This window comes from Oryctolagus cuniculus, chromosome 20 (assembly GCF_051225735.1).
Source record: "Oryctolagus cuniculus isolate XC-2025 breed Fujian yellow rabbit chromosome 20, ASM5122573v1, whole genome shotgun sequence".
NCBI lineage: Eukaryota > Metazoa > Chordata > Mammalia > Lagomorpha > Leporidae > Oryctolagus > Oryctolagus cuniculus.
In genome coordinates this window covers 38,777,042-38,794,396 of record NC_142886.1, presented here as the reverse complement: position 1 = coordinate 38,794,396, position 17,355 = coordinate 38,777,042, and the positions used below count along the sequence as shown (strand labels likewise).

At 48.0% G+C, this 17,355-nt stretch overlaps 1 protein-coding gene across 2 annotated transcripts in view; it reads left to right on the top strand.

The window, feature by feature from the left end:
* Positions 1-17,355, top strand: part of PTPN21 (protein tyrosine phosphatase non-receptor type 21) — a 77,772-nt gene that overhangs the window by 43,813 nt on the left and 16,604 nt on the right. The window contains exons 8-12 of one of the 2 annotated variants that reach the window (XM_002719612.6): positions 391-479; positions 2,824-2,911; positions 4,663-4,742; positions 15,730-15,790; positions 17,053-17,140. In XM_002719612.6, the coding sequence (XP_002719658.1) occupies positions 391-479; positions 2,824-2,911; positions 4,663-4,742; positions 15,730-15,790; positions 17,053-17,140 (406 nt within the window). The remainder of the gene's footprint in view (positions 1-390; positions 480-2,823; positions 2,912-4,662; positions 4,743-15,729; positions 15,791-17,052; positions 17,141-17,355) is intronic. The other variant, XM_089322061.1, reaches the window with a different exon arrangement.

Sequence of the window (17,355 nt, the reverse complement as noted above, 5' to 3'; positions counted from 1 at the left end):
TTTGAACAGCTCTAGAAATACAGTTCTTCCGACTTTCCTGCCTTCAGAAGATAATGCATTTACAGGTCATTTCGCTTAACAGTGGACCAGACAGTGTGTGTGACCGTGGTCGTGCCAGATTACATTGCTAGTGACGTCATAGCTGTCTTGGTTTGTGTAGGCCCACTCTGATAGTTACACAAGGGTGAAAACACTGCTGACGCCTTGCGCAGAGCACGTCCCTGTGGCTAAGGGGCGCGTGAGTGCTTGGCTGCCTGCAGACTTTGCTTCTTCTCTGTGGGTCTCTTGGACGTTCCCTACCTGGGAACCAAGTTTAAGAAAGTAGACGCTCTTGTTGAAGCTCTCTTGCGTCTCCTTCCTGACAACTCTTTTCTGCTCCCTCCTCTTTAGGATAGCCAAGGAAGTGATATATCCATCGGAGCATGCCTTGAGGGAATCTTCGTGAAACACAAGAATGGAAGACCTCCGGTGATATTCAGGTCTTTTTCTTACTACCTTTTTTCTTTTTTCAAAAAGATTTATTTATTTATTTATTTATTTTTTATTTGAAAGGCAGAGCTACAGAGAGATAGAGGCAGAGATAGAGAGAGAGAGAGAGAGAGGTCTTCCATCTGCTGGTTCACTCCCCAAATGGCCACAATGGCCTGAGCTGGGCCGATCTGAAGCCAGGAGCCTGGAGCCTCCTCCGGCTCCTCCATGCGGTTGCAGGGACCCAAGGACTCAGGCCATTCTCTGTTGTTTTTCCAGGCCATAGCAGAGAGCTGGATCAGAAGTGGGGCAGCCAGGATTTGAACTGGTGTCCATATGGGATGCCAGCACTGCAGGCAGCAGCTTTACCTGCTACATCACAGTGCTGGCCCCTCTTACTTCTCTCTGCATGCTCCCCGTGGCCCTGGTTGGTGATTTTTAGTTTTTAGTTTTAAATTTAGTGTTTAAATGTTTGTTTATTTTCTTAAAAGAGTGACAGAGAGGGAGAGGGAGATGAAGAGAGAGAGAGAGAGAGAGAGAGATAGATACACCGAGTCTTCTACCTGCTGTTTCACTTCCCAGATTTCCACAATAGTGAGGGCTGGGCGAGGCCAAAGCCAGGAGACTGGAACTCCATCCAGGTTTCTCATGTTGGTGGCAGAATCCCAAGCCCTTGACCCTCATCTGCTGCCTCCCAGGATGTATTAGCAGGAAGCTGGATCAGAAGAGAGTAAACGGGAGTCAAGCTGGCAGTCCAGAGTGGGCTGTGGGCATTGCACCACGATGTCCACCTCTGCTTGGTGATTCTTAAAACTAATTACAGTTAAATTACCCAAAATTCTTTTCCTGGCATCTCATTAGAATTCCCTTCCTTTGGGGCCGGCGCTGTGGAACAGTGGGTTAAGCTACCTTCTGCAGTACTGGCTGAGTCCTGGCTGCTCTGCTTCCACTCCAGCTCCCTGCTAATGTGCCTGGGAAAGAGCAGAGCATGGCCCAAGCCCTTGGGCCCCTGCACCCATATGGAAGACCTGAAAGAAGATCCTGGCTTCTGGCTTTGGTATCACTCAATCCCAATCTTAGCGGCCATCTGGGGAGTGAACCAGTGCATGGAAGATGTCTCTTTCTTGCTCTTTCTCTTACTCCCTCTGTCTCTTCTCTCTGTAATTCTGACTTTCAGGTAAGTTCTTTATATTGAACTTGATCTTTACCCTAAAGCTGTTGAGAGCATGTCCCCTCCCTGCTTTTGGGCCTCATTTTACCCTGTTCCCCTGCAACAGTGGGGACAGCATTTGCCTCTCTGTCTTGTGATCACCAATCACTGTGATCTTAGTACCTCTAGTACCTGACATTGTTAGAATGAGTATCCTTTAGAATGTTCATTGATTGAATAAATGAGGCTTTGTTATGTAGCTAAGACTGGGATCAGTGATCACTGACCTAATCAAGCAGGTGAAGGTAATATGTTTAAGTCTTTTTGTTGTTTTTAAAGATTTACTTATTTATTTGAAAGGCAGAGGGAGAGGGGGAGAGAGAGAGAGAGAGAGAAAGAGGTATCTTTCCATCCACTGGTTCAGTCCCCAAATGGCTGCAGCAGCCAGAGCTGGGTTGATCTGAGCCAGGAACTTCTTCTAGGTCTCTCACGCAGTTGCAGCTGCCCGAGTACTTGGGCATCTTCCACTGCTTTCCTGGACCGCAGTAGAGAGCTGGATCAGATGTGGAGCAACCGGGACTTGAACTGGTGCCAACATGGGATGACTGCACTGCAGGTGTTGGCTTTACCTCCTGTACTGCAGGCCCGGTTCCTTAAGTCTTTCTAATTTTCTTTACTCTCATTTAGTGTACATGTGTTTACTTATTACAACTAGCTGCTATCACTTCAATTAGGAAATGTAATCTAGTCGATTAAGAACGATTGTTAAAAAGGTGGTTAACAAATGTTAACTTAGACATCAAGCTTAAAAAAATTGTGTGGTCTGTGTTGTATTGCAGGGGGTAAAGTGCCACTTGGAATGCCCAGGTTCCAAATCCAAGTGCCAGTTCAAGTCTCAGCTGCTCTGCCTCTGATCCAGCATGCTGCCAACACAGCCTAAGAGGCAGCAGATGTTGGCTCAAGGGTTTGGGTGTCCATTACCCACAAGAGAGACTAAGATGGAGTTCTGGTCTCCTGGCTTCAGCCTGGCCCAGCCCTAGAGTTGTAGGCACGTGCGGAGTGAACCAGTGGATGAAAGATTTCTCTGTCTTTGTCACTGTGCCTTTCAAATAAATCAATCTTTTAAAAAAAGGAATAGCAAAATCCCTCTCTCCTAGTACATACATGAGCACTCAAATTACCATTCTTTCTGTGTTGTCCTTTAGGTGGCATGACATTGCTAACATGTCCCACAACAAGTCCTTTTTTGCCTTAGAGCTGGCAAACAAAGAGGAGACCATCCAGTTTCAAACTGTGAGTAAGCGTTAGGACTTTGCATGGAATGTTTGCCTAAACATCCCAGATGTTAGCAGCTCTGTGTCCTTTTGTATGTTTTAGGGGAGGGGCGTGACATTAAAATATAATATTTCACATTTTTTTAAACATTACAAAATTTTATAAACCTTGCAACATTTTGCATAATAGCACTTGGCAAAAAGTAATCACCCAGTAAGTATTGTTGAATGAATGAGTCTTTGGGTAAGTGCTCTCAGATCATGTTGAGCTTTGAATTTAAACCTCAGGGACTACAAAAGGGAGGAAGTAAGCACTAATATCCTTTTTTTTTTTTTGAGATTTACGTATTTATTTGAAAGGCAGAGTTACAGAGAGACAGAGAGAAAAGTCTTCCATCTGCTGGTTCACTCCCCAAATGGCTGCAAGGGCCGGAGCTGTGCCGATCCGAAGCCAGGAGCCTGGAGCTTCTTCCAGGTCTCCCACATGGGTGCAGGAGCCCAAGGAATTGGGCCATCCTCTGCTGCTTCCCAGGCCATTAGCAGAGAAGTGGATTGAAAGTGGAGCAGCTGGGACTTGAACTGGCATTCATGGGGTTGCCGGCACTGCAGGCAGCGGCTTTACCTGCTACACCATAGCACTGGCCCCAGCACTGACATCTTAATTCCAGTAGTTAAGTGAATAATCTGCAGAAATATTTATGAGTTATTTGCTTTTGCTCTGTTGACAAAGGCAATATTGAGTCTGAGTCAAATGTTTTGTTTAAAACTTCTTTGAGTATATTTGTCAAGAATAAAAATTGATATCTTTATGTGTTTTGTATTCTAGGTCTTTTTTTTTTTAAAGTACACTTTTAAAAAGTTTATTTGGAAAGCAGACAGATAGACAATAACAGAGATCTTCTGTCTGCTGGTTCGTTCTACAAATGCCTGTAACAGCTAGTGCTTGGCCTGTTCAAAACCAAGAGCCCAGAACTCAATCCAGGTCTCTCACTTGGGTGGCCGGGACCAAGTACTTGAGCCATCACGGTCGCCTCCCATGGTATGCGTTAGCAGGAACTGGAATCAGAAGTGGAGCTGAGGTTGGAACCCACACATGTTATTGGATGTGGGTGTGTCCCAAGTGGCATCTTGACTGCTATACCAGTTGCCTGCTGTGGCCCTTTTTTTTTTTTTTTTTTAAAAAGCTTGTTTTTGATCAAAAAACAAGCTTATTTGAGAGGCAGAGAGAGTGATAGATAGATAGATATTTAGATACATAGATATATAGATACACAGAAAGAAAAAGAGAAGAGGGAGCGAGTGTTCCCATCCACTGGTTCACTCCTCAGTGCCTTTGCTGGCTAGGGGAGTTGAAGCTGGTCTCTGGGAACACAACCCAGGTTTCCCACTCACCAGAGCTTTTGCATCTATTTCCCAGTGTCTTCATTAGCAGGAAGCTGACTCAGGCACTCTGATGTGCGAGGTGGGCATCTTAACTGCTAGGCTAGGCACTTGCTTCCTCTAAGCACGCAGTTCCTCTCAATTGAACCTGTTTAATGTCAGACTCACAGTGTTAGCACATACTCCTTTTCTTGCCTTTATAAATCAGATCCTACTGTGGCATTCATGTGATAGGACACAGTGTTAGGATATCAAGAATCACCGTGAACAGAAAGTGAGTTTGCCATGATCTGTCGCCCAGTTATGCCTTGTCCTCAGCTGAACTCTGCATTAAAAGCATCAAGCTGCGTGCGTGCTTTCATATTGCTTTATGCATATTTTGTTTGCTAGGAAGACATGGAAACTGCAAAGTATGTATGGAGGCTGTGCGTCGCGAGACACAAATTTTACCGACTAAACCAGTGTAACCTGTAAGTATATCCTGCTTGTGGAAATGGTATAGAGTAACTTAGAAATTTTAATCTTGAACTTTGTCGTATCATTCAGGGAAGAAAGTTTTGTCAGAACAGTATCTTTTATTGACAGTTTGTGATAATATCATCTTTAATCCCATGTTAAAAATCCCATGTTAACATTTTATGAGTTTTCCCCTCTCATTTTAGCTTTGAACCAACTTCTTTTTAAAAATTTTTATTTATGTGAAAGGCAGAGGGACAGAGATAGAAATCTTTCATCTATTGATTCGCTCCCCAAATGCCAGTAGTAGCCAGGGTTGGGCCAGGCCAAAGCTGGGAATTGAACTCATTTTTGGTCTCACAAGTGGGTGGCAGGAACCCAAGGACTTGGGCTATCACCTGCTGCCTTCCGGGGTGTGCATCAACAGGAAGCTGGAATTGGAATTGAGGAGTCTGACTCAAATCAGGCACTCCGATACGGGAAGTGGGCATCTCAAGCAGGGTCTTAACCTTCACCCTGGACTGAGCTTTTTTTTTTTTTTAAAGATTTATTTATTTATTTGAAAGGTAGAGTTACAGAGAGAGAGAAAGAGAGAGAGAGAACTTCCCATTTGCTGGTTCACTCTCCAGGCTGCAACAGCCAGAGCTGGGCCGATCCAAAGCCAGGAGTCACTAGCTTCTCCCAGGTCTCTTACATGGGTGCAGGGGCTTAAGCACTTGGGCCATCTTCTGCTGCTTTCCCAGGCGCATCAGCAGGGAGCTGGATGGGAAGTGGAGCAGCTGGGACCTGAACGCGTGCCCATGTGGGAGGCCGGCACTGCAGGCGGAAGCTTTACCTGCTGTGCCACAGTGCCGCCTCCTGGACTGAGTTTTAACTTTGGATATGCCTCTAAGATTTCTTCCGATCAGGAACTCAAGGTCTTCGTACCGAAATTTGAACAGGGAAAAACATCCGTTGCTTTTAAAAACCAGAGCCCTGCTCAGCATGTGGGGTAAAGGCTGTCCGCTCTCCGGGGTTTGAAGAACGCGTGCCCCTTCTTGCTGACGTGCCTCCCGGCTTCCCGCCCTGCGCGATCTCAGCCGTCAGCATGCACGCTCTCTGCGATGCTTCCCACGGAAAACTGGTGCACCTGCGCCCCCAGCCTCACTGCGTCTCCATCTCCTGTTTACAGGAGAGTTCTTCTTGGGTGTTGTATATTCTTGAGTTCCCTTATTGCCGCCCGTTTCCCCTGGGCGGCCACTCCAGTGCCTCTGCCCTCATAGTCAGGTGACCTTCCCGCTGTGGTCACTGCAGGTCCTGGTCCCTCGACCGCTCCAGGGCCCTGAGCCTCCTGCTGCTGCTTCCTTCCCTGACCCCAGGATGCCGCACCCCGCCTGGCTTCCTTATCTTCGCTGTACTTCCCAGCACCCTTTGCTGGTTCCACCCTGATACCTGTCCTGCACCTACTCCCTTCTCCCGGAGGTCTCAGGCTTCTGTGCTTGGCTTCTAGCCCCTCTCCCTGAGCTGTTGACTCGTGCACCCTGCTGCCTGCTGACATTTCTCTTGGGAAATTTGATACAGTTAACAACTCTTTGGATCTCCTCCTCCCGTTCCTGGTGCAAGTCCACATCTCCCCTGCCTTTCTTACGTCAGCAGGAGGCCGAGCACCGTGCTCAGACCTGGCAGTCGTACTTCCTACTTCCATTTCATGCCACGTGGTTCATCAGCACGCGTTGACAGCTCTACATTCACGGCCTATCTGGGCTGGGCATTTGGCCTAGTGGTGAAGGTGCCTGTATCCCCACCTCAGAGGGTCTGGGTTCAACACTTGGCTCTGGCTCCTGATTCCAACTTCCTGCTCACTCAGACCCTGGGAGGCAGCAGTGTAATTGGGTTCCTGCTGTCTATGTGGGAGACCAGGATTGAGTTCCCAGCCCTGGCTGTTTGAGCATTTGGTACATGAACCAGCAGATGGAGCTCTGACTGTCTACCTCTCTAATGCAAGCAAATAGCAAACAGTCAGAAAACCGATCAGAAAGGAGCTGGGTGTTTTTCTACCCTGGCTGCTGCTGCCACAGCGCCAGCTGCCCTCGTTTCTCACCTGCAGCATTGTGGTGGCCTCTCCCTGTCCCGTTTCCGGGCCCCTCCTGCCAGTAGCGTATTTGCTACGAGTTAGCCAGAACGGGCAGAGTGGAACAGGAGTCGGATCCTGCCCCATTTCTTACGACTCTCCGTTGGCCTCCTGTCTCTCTGGTAGCAGAAGTCTGAGGTTGGCCGTGATGTAGTCCTCGCCTGCCTCCAGCCTTGCTTCCTGCTCCCTCCTGGCCTCCCTGCTAGGCTGTGCGTTCCCTCACCCCTGGGCAGACTAATCCTTCCTTACCCAGCTGGGACTTCCTTCTCGAATTGTGCTCCCTGAGTGCAGTCAGTGGTCTGATCACACACGCTGCCCCTGCCTACCCAGTGTCACCCTGCCCACTGCAACCCTGACCCTGTCTAGTTATTCTCTGTGCCACTTGGCACCAACTGAACACACATATTCGTCTCTTTACTTTCTTCTTGGCTGCCTTCTATCCCTCGCTGGTGGGTTAGCTTCCCAGCCATGCCCAAGTGCAGATGCTGTCCATGTCTTACTGCCAAGTAAGTCCCCAGTGCCAAGCAAGTGCCTGGCTCTCGGTGAGCCTTGGGTGATCACTGACGTCATAAGTAACAGTGCCAACTGTTAAGTCAACAACAGGAGTCACTGTGCACTTGTTCCCCGTGTAGGACCTCTGTTCTTAATGAGTTGTACTATAAGAATTAACTATAAAAGTTGTTTTCAAACAGTACTTTATACTTTGTGTGTCTGTGTGGATGCAAACTGTTGAAATCTTTACTTAGTATAGGGTGGTCTTCTGTATATAAAGATAACTAAAACCGAATCTTATTTTTTTTTAAAAGATTTATTTGTTTTTTACTTGAGAGTTAGAATTACACAGAGAGAGGAGAGGCAGAGAGAGAGAGAGAGAGAGAGAGAGAGGTCTTCCATCCATTGGTTCACTCCCCAGTACGCCGCAATGGCTGGAACTGCGCCAATCCGAAACCAGGAGCCAGGAGCTTCTTCTGGGTCTCCCACATGGGCGCAGGGACCCGAGGACTTGGGCCATCCTCTACTGCTATCCCAGGCCATAGCAGAGAGCTGGGTCGGATGTGGAGCAGCCGGGACTAGAACCAGCGCGCATATGGGATGCCGGTACTTTAGGCCAGGGCGTTAACCTGCTGCACCACAGCGCGGGCCCCAAAAACGAATCTTAATATGAAGAATGGGATGGGAGAGGGAGTAGGAGGTGGGAGGGCGAGTGTTGGGGGAAGAACCACAATATTCCTAAAGCTGTACCTATGAAATTTGTATTCATTAAATAAAAGCTTTCTTTAAAAAAAACCAAACAAACAGCTGAGACTTGAACCCAGGCACTCTGATATAGGATGCGGGCATCTTCGCTGATCTTAACCCCTAGGGCAGGCTTCCCCAAGATCACTTTTTAAGTGCACCCAGCCTGGGCTTCACCAGCCATTTTGTTTGCTTATTCCTAGTATGATGCTGACTATTCTGATTTTTTCCCGCCTTCTTAATAACAGTGATTCTGATAATGCAGTAAATGCTTGCTTTGTGTCAAACTTTAATCCTCAGAGTTGCCCTGCTGGCACAGTTCTTACTGCCCCCTTGATGAGGGTCACCCACATGCATGGCAGGGACCCAAGCACTGGGCCATCTTTTGCTGCTTTCCCAGGTTTATTAGCAGGGAGCTGGATCAGCACAGCAGCTGGGACGCCGGCCTGTGCTGCGATACGGGATGCTGGAGTTGGCAAGCTGAAGCTTCACCTGCTACACCAACGCCATCCCCACATGTTGTGGTTTTAGCTCGAGCCCTTCCTCCCCCTCTCTTCCCTTGTGGGGAGCAATCCGGACTGGACTGAGTTACTGGAATTAAGACTTATTCTATGCATCTGCTCTCCCACAATATGGCGCTGGGAGAGAAGTAAACAGCTTCCGCACAGCTGCCTCCAGTTCAACTAATAAACAGCAGGACCTGCTCCTGATTGGAGGAGAGCAGCGTACTCGGCGTGTGGGCAGCCGAGTTAGGATTGGCGGAGGAGGACTATAAAGGAGGAGAGAGACGGCATGCACCAGGAACATCTAAGGGGAACATCTAGCTGAAGGAACACCTGTGCAGCCCCCGAGAGAGCCGGCCGGCGGTGTGCCACTCCCCTGCGGAAGTGGGGAATGTGGCCAGGGGGAACTGCCCTTCCACGGAGGTGGAAGGGATAGTAGCCAACCCGGGAAGAACCAGCAGCAAACCCGGGGAGGGCCGAGCAGACGAAAGAACAGCGCAGGGTCCTGTGTCGTTCCTCCACGAAGAGGGGGAGCGACATTCCCTCCCCACCCCTGCTGGTTTGGCGATGGTGTTGGGTGTGTGCTGACTGGGAGAAGGAGAAACCCTGCTTTCTCTGTGGGTATGCGAAGCCTTTCTGCTGGCTGCCCCAGTTCAGTTCTAGTGCATTTGCAGGTGGAAGGGTGCCCCCTGGTGGTTGGATTCAGTGATGCTACCAGTGTAGGATTGTTGCCTCTGGGTCCCCGTTGGCAACTTGGTCCCCAGCCGTGTGTGACATTTCTCTGCAGGAGTGTGTTCTAAGATTCATGCAGTAGACTTACAGTCTGTTGGAACACAGTGCATTCACTTTAAAGGCTTTCATACATGTAAGAGCATTCGTATCATTGAGCCCTCTTTACCTAACTCATTTCTTTTCTGGAAAATAGTGGAGGATCAGTCATTTAGAATACGCTGTAAATATAATTGCTTTCTAGTAGGCCTCCATATTGGTTGGGGTTAATGCCTTTTTTAACTAAATATTTTGGCAACTCCCCACTCAGTAATGATTTTGAAATGCAGAGGAAAAACGACAAATGATTACTTATTTGTGGTAAATGATTTCGTTTCAGAAAATTAACTTTTAGGATATCACTGTTTATTAACAAGTTTGAATAAAAGCACATTCGTGCCATCAGTTGCATATATTATGTCTGTAGAGGGAGCATCTGATTCTTTTTATTTTTTCATTTTTATTTATTTATTTTTAAAAGATTTATTTTATTGGGGCTGGCGCTGTGGTATAGCAGGTAAGGCCGCTGCCTGCAGTGCTGACATCCCATATGTGTGTTGGTTCGAGTCCTGGCTGCTCTACTTCTGACCCAGCTCTCTGCTATGGCCTGGGAAAGTGGTAGATGTCCCAAGTCCTTGGGCCCCTGCACCCGTGTGGGAAGACCCAGAGGAAGCTCCTGGCTTTGGATTGGCACAGCTTTGGCCGTTGCAGCCATCTGGGGAGTGAACCAGCAGATGGAAGACCTTTGTCTTTCTCGCGTCTCCTTCTCTCTCTGTATAACTCTGACTTTAAAATAAATAAATAAATATTTCAAAAAAAGAGATTTATTTTCTTTATTTGAAAGACAAAGTTACAGAGAGAGGTAGAGCCAGAGAGAGAGAGAGAGAGGTCTTCCATCTGCTGGTTCATTCCCCAGATGACTGCAACGGCCGAAGCTGTGCAAATCCAAAGCCAGGAACCAGGAGCTTCTTCCAGGTCTCCCATGTGGGTGCGGGACCCCAAGGACTTGAGCCATCTTTTACTGCTTTCCCAGGCCATAGCAGAGAGCTGATCAGAAGTAGAGCAGCTGGGACTTGAACCAGTGCCCATATGGGATGCCAGCTCTGCAGATGGAAGCTTTACCCGCTACACCACAGTGCTGGCCCCTGGAGTAATTATGTTTAAGAGACCATTTTCCAGATTTTATTTGTAATCTTTGTAACTCCAGTAGATTATGAACGCCAGTTTCCCCCACACTGTTCCTTTGAAATTATTCATGATTCATTTTTGGGAAATGAAGATTTTTCATTGTAAGCCTTTGTTTCCAGTGTGAATAAATGAAGCTTTTATTTAATAATTACAAAATAAAGCTTATTTGAGAGGCATATAGCCAGCAACAGAAAGACAGATATGGTAAGCTCCCATCTGCTGGTTCGATGGCCAGGGCTGTGCTGAGGCCAGAGTTGGGAGCTGAGAACTACCCTACCCCCTCCCCAGGTGGGTTTCAGGAATGCAACCATTTGAGCCATCACCCCCCACCCCAAGGTCTACATCATGGTGAAGCTGGAGCCAGGAGCTTGCAGCTGGCATTGAACCCAGGCACTCTGACAGAACACAGGCACCTTCCCTGGTGTTTTAACTGCCAGGCCAAATGCCCACCACCCATAAATATAAAACTAAAAATAAAATTCAATTTTTTTTTTTGACAGGCAGAGTGGACAGTGAGAGAGACAGAGAGAAAGGTCAATTTGTTTATTTGAGAGGCAGAGTTACAGACAGGCAGGGGGAGACATAGGTCTTCCTTCCGCTGGGTCACTGCCCAGATGGTCACAATGGATGGAGCGCACCAGCACTGGGCCAGGCCAGAGCTGGGATCCAGGAGCTTCTTCTGGGTTTCCCACGTGGGTGCAGGAGCCCAAGAACGTGGGCCTTCTGCTGCTGCTTTCCCAGGCTATTAGCTGGGAGCTGGATCAAAGTGAAGCAGCTAGGGCTGGAACCAGTAGCATATGGGATGTTGGCACCACAGGTAGAGGCTTAACCTGCTATACCACAGTGCTGGCCCATAAGATTCAGTTTTTATGGCTCTCTATGTAGATGAGTTATGTTTAGTGTAGTAAAATTCCAGTTTGGTAGACTTGGAGTCCTGTCCAGGTGTGTGAACTTAAGTGTGATGGACATTTAATAGTCCTGGAGCTAGCCTGGAACTGACGGTGGGCTTGTACAGGGGGTTCAGGCTGGGGCAGCTGGGCCCCCCTGAGATGCAGTCTTGCATAGCAAGGACTTTGAGACAGTCTTCACCCCAGTCCTGATCTGTAATAGGGTGGCGTTTGGGGAGGCCTTATGTGGTTTTCTGACCTTACCCAGGTGACTGTTATTGGTACAACAGCATGATCTAGAAATCTTCCAGCCCCTTACCCAAGCAGTGTACTTTAGATAACAACCATCTTTTCATGTCTCTCAAGTCCTAAAAGTTTTAGGTAGCATTCTCCACTTTTTAATGTATAAAATGGGGTAATGGGAGTTTTACTTAATATCATTGGGTCACAAAGCTTATTCTAAACTTCTTCCCAACCCGAGACCCCAGAAGTGGCCCTGGCTCCCCAACTAAAGGAGAAAATGACTGGTAGGGTGAAGAAATTCGGAGCAGGTTTTTGTCCCCTCTGTCGGGCAGGGGAGGATGGAGTTCCCCGGCCCAGCAGATCTTTGGTTGCTCGTGCACAGTGAGGGATTGGTGAGCATCTCTCAGCTGAGGGCTGTGGGTGGACACAGCAGCCAGTGTCTGCCTCTGTTCGGGAGACTTTTGCCATCAGAGACTGACTGGAGTAGGCCCTGCCTGGAAGGGAGAGAGGTTGCCCCATCTCTTCTAGGGCGATGACAGGACTACATGGAGCACCCTCTCTCCTTGCAGTCACTGGTCCCCAGAGGTATGGAGAGGACTCCATGGTTTCCATGGATCCCTGGGAAGGAGTGGGGCGCTAGGAGGTGGGATGGGGCGTTGAGAAGCAGCCACAGGGCTGCAGTGGGATCTGTCTCCTAGGAGGTGGGATGGGGCGTTGAGAAGCAGCCACAGGGCTGCAGTGGGATCTGTCTCCTAGGAGGTGGACGTCTGGCAGTGTCAGGGGCAGCTTTCCGAGTGGGTCCTCATGTGGATGAAGGTCATGAACGCCCTAGAAAATCAGAGTGGGGCCCCTCCACTGATACCCTGTGGGGCCCCACAGCCTCAGGAGGGTCCTTGCCTTGGGCGAAAGCTATAGGATCAGGCACAGCCAGCACAGTGAGAGCAAGAGGGTTTTATTAAGGAAAGTGGCAAAAACAGGCGACTCCCTGGTGTGTTTCAGTTCCTGTTTGTGGGGGATGACAATATAGGTTAATATCTGAGCGGAATACTCTAACAGTTCCAGGGAAGAGGGGGAGACTCACAGGGATTAGGGCTCTACCTCTTTCCTCCCCTTATTTGATCATGTCTGCATTGTCATGACAACTGTAAACGGTCATGGTGTGAGGGGGGAGTGATTTTACCATGCTGCTGCGTTATAATGAGGGTTCAAGCCTCCTTGAGGGCAAAACAGTCGCCATGTTGCATTTAGCTGATTTGAACCGATTGGCTCCCCGGGTCTTGTTTGGCCAACATCCTGGTGGGGGGAGCTGGGGCCTGCCACATCTTACGTCACCACATCGGGATTCCCAGGAACCTGAGATGATCTCTGACAGCCTGTCCTTCGCCCTGCCTCCAGTGCCAGGTGTGGTCCAGACCTTTGACCTGTAAGCAAGCAGTCTGGACGTGAGCTGTGGCCTGCCCAAGTGTCAGGAAGGAGAACAGCTTCCGTTCTCCTCTGCTTGTTACGGCAAAGCTCGGGACAAGTCACTAAGACAAGCGTCCTCCGTCTCCACCACTGCACGGGTTTTGTTGATCAGAATCTCACCCTGCCCCATATACATCCCTGCCTGAGAAAGGAAGCTCCCAAAGTCACAGGAACGTGGACTCATCTGAAATAGTTCGTAAGGAGTGTCCGCCTCATTCCTCGCTCACGGTGCCGTTCGTCTGCTCCACAGGCGATCTGAGGGCTCCACCATGTGCTGGGCACAGCGGGCACCATGTGTCCTCTGCCCCCTACAGCTGACAAGCCGGTTGTGTTGCAGAGGGGGTCAGACAGACGATCCTTAGGGAGGGGCTTTGCGCAGCCACTGGCAGCCCTGCCTGGTTCACGTGCCGGTTCTGCCCCCTCTGTGCCAGGTGACCAGAGTGACCTATTTAAGTGTCATTTTCCTCATCTGTACAGTCAGGATAATATCTGGCTCTCGCTTCTGGGGTTGGTGTTCAGATTCCTTGATAGTCATGGACATTCCTAGTGCGGTTTTGATGGTGATGTTTCTTTTCCTTGGGCTGGTATAGGCTTATGGATGGCCTTGTCTAGCGCACACATTGTAGTGGTTTCTTTTAAGAATTCTTCAGTTGTCTTGTTTTTTATCAACACCCAACAACATAGTCACTGCCCACCAAGTTTGAAAGTCCCATCCGACAGGGACTTTGTTGTTTCTTGTGTGCTGGGGTGAGGATGGCTGATCACGGATTAAACCGCGTTTACTGGCACCGTGTCAAGGAGAAAGAGGTCAGGGTGTTAGCACTGATGGCGAGGCTGCCTGGATCACACAGTTTGGCAGGCAGAAGACAAACTGGTTGGTTTGGTGTTCAGTAGAACCGGCACCTGCGCTGGGCAGTGTCCGCCTCCACTCTGGGTGCTGCCAGCCAGGGTGCTGGGATTGCTGTCACACATGGGAGCTGCCGCCCGTGCTCCTAAGCTCTGTGTCCTTGGGTTTTGTGTTAGATGCACTTCAGTTCTGTTTCTTCCGCAGGCTGGGCAGCTGGGCCACATGGTTAGGGTTGGTTGGTAGAGGGTTCTGTCCACAACCGTATGTCTCCATTTCTGGGTTGATAGGACTTTCAAAGTTCAGTCCTTTTAGACCGTGAGTCTGCTGATAGACTGAATGTAAAGTTCAAGGAACACTGTTTGCCCAATTTCCCCTGGCATGACAATGGAAAATGACCAGAGGCAAAACTCTGGACGCGAGTTTGCAGGAATATTTAATGTTTAGTTAAGGAATGTCCCAGAAATGAAGAACAGCCCAGCTGTCCCGTGTAGGACTGGCTCGCTGCCAGCATGGGCAGAGGGCACACCCTTTAGAAAAAAGGCACCTGCTTTTCATCAGCAACCTGAATCCTTTCCAGTAAAGTAAAATTATTTTTAAAAGTCAACCAGTCAGAACAGTTGTGGTCACCTGAGGTTAAAATCCTAATATGGCACTAGTTTTCATTTTAGCTCAAAAGTGTTATTTAAAAAAAGCTAATATTCAAGGTTTGAGTAAAAGGTATCAGATACTAGAGTGCCATGAAAAATGTTGATTTCTGAGACATGAAGCTCCCTGTTGTGGTCAATTTACTGATTAAAATGTATCGAATGTTCACTTTGTGTTGATGAATTTTCTGACAGTTTTTAGAACACATGACCAAAGATCACAGAAGATTTTTGTAATTAGTAATTAGGGGTCACATAAACTCCTGAGCCAGGAACAGCTGGAAAAATGATAAAAAAAAATGCTTTGATAAAATTACCTAAGTCACCCACACAGCCAAGAACCCATTTGTGTTCAGGTTCTGAGATCTGATTTTCAGTAAAACTGACCACACACAAAACCCAAAAAAGGCCTGTGCCTACTTAAAGGCAATCAAGTTACAAGTATACTTTATGGTTTCTTGTTCCTTTTTACCTAGTTGTTTATTCTAAGATGGAACTTGTGTGAGTAATTTAAAAAAAATTATCACGTACATGTGAGTCAGTACTCATTAACGCTCTTAGTTGCTTTTTAATTTTTAAATTTATTTTTTGCCAAATTGTTTTAATAAAACATCTATTTAAAACAGAGCACAGGCATGTTTCTTGCAAAGGAGTGTAAGTGAGTTCACCACAAGCTGTTGCCAAGGCTTGTGCCAGGCAGCTGTGGTGACCCCAGGACTTGTGGTGGAGGTGCTGGTGCTGACCGAGCTCAGGGGAGAGAGACAGTTGCTCCAAGCCTGCCTCCCCTGGGATGAGTTCCTGGATGACACAGCTTGTCTCTTTTCTCCCGCTGAGGGCCCCTGCAGGGGTCGTAGCTGTGAGGGCCAGGGAAGGGTGCACCTGCAATTCTTGGCGATGCTCTGAGAGGGGCCTTGGCACCGAGTGTGGTGCCAGCAGCTTCGGGCAGCAGGGAAGGGTCCTGGCCCACGGGGCCAAAGGAAATTTCTGTTTCTTTCTGCTAATTTGCGAATGGTTTAGTTTTGGGTTTGCTTGTGTTTGGAAGATTGACCGTCTTCCCCTTTTATGTTAGGAAACATGTGTGCACTCTTTTCAAAGGCATCCTATTTTATAGGCAAACTCAGCCCGTCGCGGTGAACCCCATCAGGAGAAGGTCCTCCTCCAGGATGTCTCTGGTAAGAAAGTGTGACTGCTTTTATTCTGTAATAAATATACAAAATAGGTGTAATAAAATCTGCTCTTGCTAGTTTTTGTTTTGAGTCTGAGCCATAAAAGTGTGCTGATCTTTGACTTTTTTTAACCGAAGAAATGGTGATTTTCCATAGGTCCAACTAACATTTATATAATGTAATTATATGTACTTAAATATTAGGTTTAATCTGATGCTAACATTTTTGACTATTTGTCAAGAGTAATCATACATTGGTAGACATTTAAAATATTAGATGACTTTGTCTAATAAGCTTGAATATGCTACATGTAAGCTTTGTTTTAAGAACTGTTTATTTGAAAGGTAGAATGACAGGGAGATGGAAAGAACATCCGGCTGTTGGGTCACTTCCCAAATGCCTGTAACAGCCACAGATGGGCCAGATGGAAGCCAAGAGCTCTCCCCCATGGGTTGCAGGAACCCACATACTTGGACCATTGTCCACAGCTTTCCAGGCACATCTAGTAGGAAGCTGGATCAGAAGCAGAGAAGCTGGGACTCAAACCAGCAGTTCGTTATGGGATGTGGGTGTCCAAAGCAGTGGTTAAACCTGCTGTGCCACAGTACCTGCCCATATATAAGCTTCTTATCCTCACATATTTATATGAGGCAACTTGTGTTTATTGTTTCTTGGTCTTTTTTTTTAAAGATTTATTTTATTTATTTGAAAGAGTTACAGAGAAAGGTAGAGACAGAGAGAGAGGTCTTCCATCCGCTGGTTCACTCCCCAAATGGCTGCAAGGGCCGGAGCTGCGCCGATCCAAAGCCAGGAGCTAGGAGCTTCTTCTAGGTCTCCCATGTGGGTGCAGGGGCCCAAGGACTTGGGCTGTCTTCCACTGCTTTCCCAGGCCACAGCAGAGCGCTGGATTGGAAAAGCAGCAGCCAGGACTAGAACTGGTGCCCATATGGGATGCTGGCACTACAGGCCAGGGCTTTAACCTGCTATGCCACAGCGCCGGCCCTGCCTCTTGCTCTTAACTTTTCTGGATGCAGATTTTCTGGTACTTCTAGTGTCCTCAGACTCTGTATGTAAGGCTTGGCATGGCCACACGGGGAACACTGAAAATGAAGGCTACGTGTCTCCAAGTTTATCTTCCATGTGTAATCTGTGTAACTCCTTTAGACTTTTTTATTTTTTAAATGGAGGGAAAGAATCCAGCAGAGAATTATTTTACCCATGTTACATGAAGATGTGTTTTAACCTTATGTTTTATTTCCATTTCTTAGCCTAAACCCCCCCAGCCTTATGTGATGCCTCCCCCGCCCCAGCTGCATTATAACGGACATTACACAGAGCCATATGCTTCTTCCCAAGGTAAGGTACTCTATTTTCTAGTGCTTCCTGCTCTTATTACTATGAATAAATCTATGAAGACTTAGAGACCTTAAGGCCTGGGTAGTTTTTGCTGAGTCGGGATTGGAGTCGGGACTTGAACTCTGACACTGTGACGGAGGATGTGGGCATTCCAAGCAGCTTTTTACCTACTAGGCCACATGCCTGCCCCCTGTTCTGCTCTTAGTCCACACACG